This window comes from Colias croceus, chromosome 29, assembly GCF_905220415.1.
Source record: "Colias croceus chromosome 29, ilColCroc2.1".
In the NCBI taxonomy this organism is placed as follows: domain Eukaryota; kingdom Metazoa; phylum Arthropoda; class Insecta; order Lepidoptera; family Pieridae; genus Colias; species Colias croceus.
The window spans coordinates 4,135,551-4,140,898 of NC_059565.1; the positions used below are offsets into that span (position 1 = coordinate 4,135,551).

At 29.2% G+C, this 5,348-nt stretch overlaps 1 protein-coding gene across 1 annotated transcript; it reads right to left on the reverse strand.

Annotated features, from left to right (window-relative positions):
* Positions 1–245: 245 nt before the first annotated feature.
* Positions 246–4,163, reverse strand: LOC123704325. Its single transcript, XM_045652658.1, has 4 exons — positions 3,992–4,163; positions 2,204–2,296; positions 1,337–1,444; positions 246–967 (listed from the first exon to the last, which is right to left on the reverse strand). Exons 1-4 carry the CDS (start codon positions 4,035–4,037, stop codon positions 843–845), a joined length of 372 nt encoding a protein of 123 aa, XP_045508614.1. The 5' UTR covers positions 4,038–4,163; the 3' UTR covers positions 246–842.
* Between the last annotated feature and the right edge of the window lie 1,185 nt (positions 4,164–5,348).

Consider the following 5,348-nt stretch of genomic DNA (forward strand, 5'->3'; position numbering starts at 1 on the left):
TCAAGTATTGTACGCTATCTTCCTTTTTGGTGAAACTGTATCATTTTTGACAGAGCAATTTTGTATCTTAGATAAGATCTGTAGTATTTTTTCTAGTTACGGGTTAATGTATGAATAAGGGACAAAGTTCGATTCCCAAAGTTAGCGAGGGTGTAGATAATAATATTATTTTATAAATGTTCAAAATTGTAATGCCATGAACGAAAGACTAATGTTTATATGTAGGAATGTAATAATACACGATATAATTTCAAATTTTTGTGTTTTATTTCCCCTTTTGACTGTTTTAAAACCGGCTTTAATCGGATTTATTAAAATTCAATACCTTGAAGAAGTTTTTTTTTGACAAAACTATGCTTTTACAAGTCAATCGCCATTACTAGAATTTTCAACAATCAACATTACTAGAATTTTTTATGCAATTTACATATCTTTTTTTGTAATAATAAGTTTAAATTAGTAGTTAAGTCTACGAAGATAATACTGTCTTTTTATTACGGTACATTTACATCAAACGAGCTCATGCTCATTCTAACCACACTATGTAAAATTCGTTTAGTGTAAACAGGCGTAGAGCATTCTTTCGTTGTTTTAAGTGCGTTCGAAAAGATTCTCTGCAATGTTCTTATACTGAACAACAGTCGAGTTTTCGTTTAAACTAAAAGATCACGAAATAATTATCTTGCTCTAGCTCTATGTTCGTTTGATGTAAATGCACCGTTAACTGGACATTATTATGCAATTCGGAATTTAATTATCAAAATAACATTGTTTTTTTCACAAAAAGTTATTAAAATATAAAGATTTACACAGTAAAAGCCTAGATTTAAAATAAAATATTTTTATTTCGGTTTTGGTTTATCATGTACTTTATTATGATTAGATTCCTTTAAAATTCCTCTCCGTACGAGCAAGTCGACTAGTGGCCGTCGAATGCTGCGATCTAATGACGGTAAGGGAGGTACACCTTGAACAAAAATATATAATACATAAGTAAATAAGTAGGTAGTAAATATAGAAGAATATTGTCTATTCCGTCTTATTACAAAAACATAGTTTATACTATAAAGTCATGGTTTAGGTTTAAATTTATCTATTATCGTTGTCTATGGTTTAACGGTAAAACATGTTTTGTGATAAGCTTTTAATTTCTACATTTAAAAAAAGATAAAGAATCAGATGCATTTACAGTTCATTAAACTTCAAAACAACTGGACTGATTTTTATGAAAATTTTTTCATTTTTATGAGAATAAGGTCAGAAACCATGTTAAATAAATACATGTACACATACTTCGTAGTAAAGGCAATTATTAAAAAATCACCAACGTACTAACCAACAGACGACAATTTTTTAGTAGTAAGCTGAGGTCCCAACTCGTATAGAACTTGAACATCAGCGTGGTTTCCGAAACGGTAGCCAAAGCCTATTCGGTGGTCGTTACCTGTAAATATATAATAAATATAAATAATTCGCTAGTAATTATTGATATTTTAGTTTTATAGCTTTCAAAATAAATGAGACGTAGGTTCGAATCCTGCCTTGAGAACGATCGATTTTTTTTCCATCCTTTAAAATTTCTCAAATAGGTGCAAGTGTATCAATGTATTTATGTTATCTCTGAGCGGCTTCTTCTTCTACTTTCACTATGTATCAATGACTACAGAAAATGAAAAAAATGTTACTGAATAAATATATTTGATTTTGATGTTTTGGTTTTATTTATCCGGCCCCCTTGCCTCTTTTGTGTTGAATTCTTAGCTTCTTAAATATCTAATATATCTTAAATATCTAATATATTATAAATATACTAATATTATAAACGCGAAATTTTGAATATATTGTGTTAGTATGTTTGTTAGTCTTTCATGCGAAACCACCTGAACTGATTTGGATGACACTATAGGCAGTAATACTGTAGCTCATTTACCATAATAACACATACCTCTAGGTACGAGCAATATAAATGTTTGGCATAGCTATATACCAGTAACGATAGTAACTTGATAGTTATTAAGTATTCTGTGATACTATAATTAGGATGTTATAATTTTACAAAAATATTTATTTCTACGTAGATATCTCTGTACACGTAAAGTGATTGAATATTTCTTTAGAACGCACTATTCAATTTTAAAACTAAATATAAAAGTAATTCACACAATCGCTCAATTTATATATTTTTGCCATAAATACATTGTACCTTTGCGAATTGGTGGAGCAAATCCATAGATAGTCGTGAACAGCATAGCGACATCTTCCGGGACTATAAAGAACCGTGCATCCGTCAAAGAACCTGAGAACCAACTTTTCTTTATTCCTTTATCAAAATATCTTTCTCCAATTATCTTCTTCTCTTCTCCTCTATCAGTTATCTTATTCCAAAATACTAGAATCTGAAGGAATTTAGATATTTCAATGTTTTTTAACGAGTCATCCGCGTTCCCGTGCATGTAGGTAGCGCCACAGACTAATAATAATATACTACGTATACAAGTAGCGCGATGAAATGCACATAGGTAGGTACTTATTCGACAAATTCGCATTATGATACGGGATGTATCATTAATAATAAATAAAGAAATAAAAACTTTATTGATATAAAAAAAGTTACAGCTTATACATATATGAACATATATTATGTATATCAGAATATTCTAATATTCGTACCTATATTTTTGTAACCTAACCTAACCTTAACAAAATATTATACTAATTATACTATAACCTTCCTCTTCAATCACTCTATCTTTTAAAAAAACGCATCAAAATCTAATACTAGGTACCTATTAATAAAAGAAACATAACCGTGTCTTTCAAATTAAAAAAAAAGTAGTAGAGCGTATGTATTCAGCAATAAATGAAAGTGAAAATAATACGGTTCCAAATGAGTACTGAATCTCTAATATATAAAAATCAATGCCACTTTTCGTTGTAATTCCATAACTCGAGAACGGCTGAACCGATTTCGATAATTCTTTTTTTATTATATTCCTGGAAGTACGAGGATGGTTCTTATGTAGAGAAAACGTAAACATGTACCACGGGCGAAGCCGGGGCGGACCGCTAGTTTATTATAAATTCTTTGTGCAAGAGACTACGTTGCTAAAACTAGTTAGATAATAATTATTAATTAAAGAATTTACTTATCGTGGAAAAATAGTAAGGTGCTACGAAAACAATATTCATCCTGGTTAACTAACCATTTGTAATTACCTACATATTGAACATAAATAAGAAATTAAACACATATCTGATTCCAACTTTATTGTTACTAAAATATTCTCATTATTGTCTTTTAGTCATTTATAATATGTTCATACAGTTAACTACGAAACTCTAAAATCGATCGAAAGTTATGAAGTAATTGCCCCCAAAAAGCCAAATTACAATATTTACTTAAGGCATAATCACACATGTGTAAAAACCTGTGACATGCGCGTTGCATAAAAAAGTGTGTCAAGGCCTTTACGTGTATTGCAGTGTTGAATTCTTTTAGTATTTTTATAAATCTGGTTTTGTTATCTTACACGTTACATAATATAATTATTCACATAAAATGTACCTACTTTATAAAAGTATGTGTATTGACTGTATTTGATTTGATTGTATAAAAACATACCTTTCAAATTGAATAATCAGATTTAAATGCATGCCTTTTTAATAACATGATAATATTATTATAAAGAAATAGAGTTTGGAATGTTAATAAATAGCTTTAAATGCGTTTTCATAAACGAATGTCGATTTTATGTGCAATACCTATATTAAAACAGTTTTAATAAATTATTAATTAATTTTTAATATCTTACTTAGATAATATTAATTGAATATCCTACTTACCTAATTCTGGAAGTGAATTCTCGCATTCGAATTATGATAAAATATTTATTTCTACTGATTACTAACTCATATTTCTACAGTATATTTCACATAGATAAGTGATGCCGGAAATTATTATATTTTTTTATATGGTAATAAAAATACTTACAAAAGAAAAGAAAAAGGGCACAGATGAAAAATATTTTTCCCGCCATTTTGTAAGTCAAAATTGGCGGGTTTTATAAGCAATATAACAAGTTCTTTAGCAAGCTGATTGGTAAATGAGGAATTAATAAGATTTTAATGAAGGCCTATTGTTTTCATGTAGGTACACTATTGAGTTGAGAATGACTCCTAATGTACGAATTGAACAAAAAATTAATAATAAATCATGTATTTTTCCTGTATTTTCTAGTACCTTGATGGTATGACTGGTTATGTTTTACAGTTTCACCCGTGGTTGTCTAGATTATAAATACTTACTGATATCAGTGTACTAACTAGGATTAGAAATTTGAAATTTTGCCTCATGCTTCCTTTTAGCACTTTTTAGAAGAGATATAGGTAGTAGAAATTATCATTTTGTTATTTACATATTATTTGTTTCAGGTTGTGGAAGGTCGGTTTTCAGAATTTTTGTAGACATAACTAAGTTTGTTTGAATAAAGATGTTATGTACTATTTGTTGTTTTTATTTTTTACTAGCTGCGCCCCGCGGTTTCACTCGCATTGCTCCGCTCCTGTTGGTCTAAGCGTGATGATATATAGCCTGTACCTATAGCCTTCCTCGATAAATGGGCTATATCTAACATCGAAAGAATTTTTCAAATCTATCCAGTAGTTCCTGAGATTAGCGCGTTCAAACAAACGAATAAACACTTCAGCTTTATAATATTATAATATATAATAATTAAGTATAGATATTATACTTACGCATTTTTTTCTGTATTTCTGCGAATCTGCAAACGAAGTCGCCGGAAGTAAGCTAGTTCATTATCATAGTTGTTAGATTTTATTACTTCGTCCAGTACTATCTTGAAACCTAAATAATACCTAGATTATGAGTAAGTCTAGAAACCAGTTTTATGCGGTTGAATAAGTGTAATATTCTTGTTTTAACGGAAAGTAGGTCAAACTCTAGTTGGCAAATGTACCTTTAGTAAAGTTGTGTAAGGACTTTCTGCTTAGTCATTTACTTTGTTTGGTTATCATTTAAAAACTACTGAACCGATTTTGATGTGAACTTGATTTTGTAGTAAATTATAAGTAGCGCTTACATACTTTAGGTACCTAATGATAGAGTTAGATAAGGAAATTAAAGAAAAAAATATTAATTCTCAAATTTTTCAAAGTTGGTTAATTAAATGTCTATTTGCTAACCGTACTTTTAATAACAATAATAATTTGTCATTGTGATTTGTCGTGTCCGTGTGTATAATTTTTACACAATTATTATCCGACTACACTAAAATGTGTGTTGTTTTCTAATCAACATAATATACATAATAATATGTAAATGTCGATAG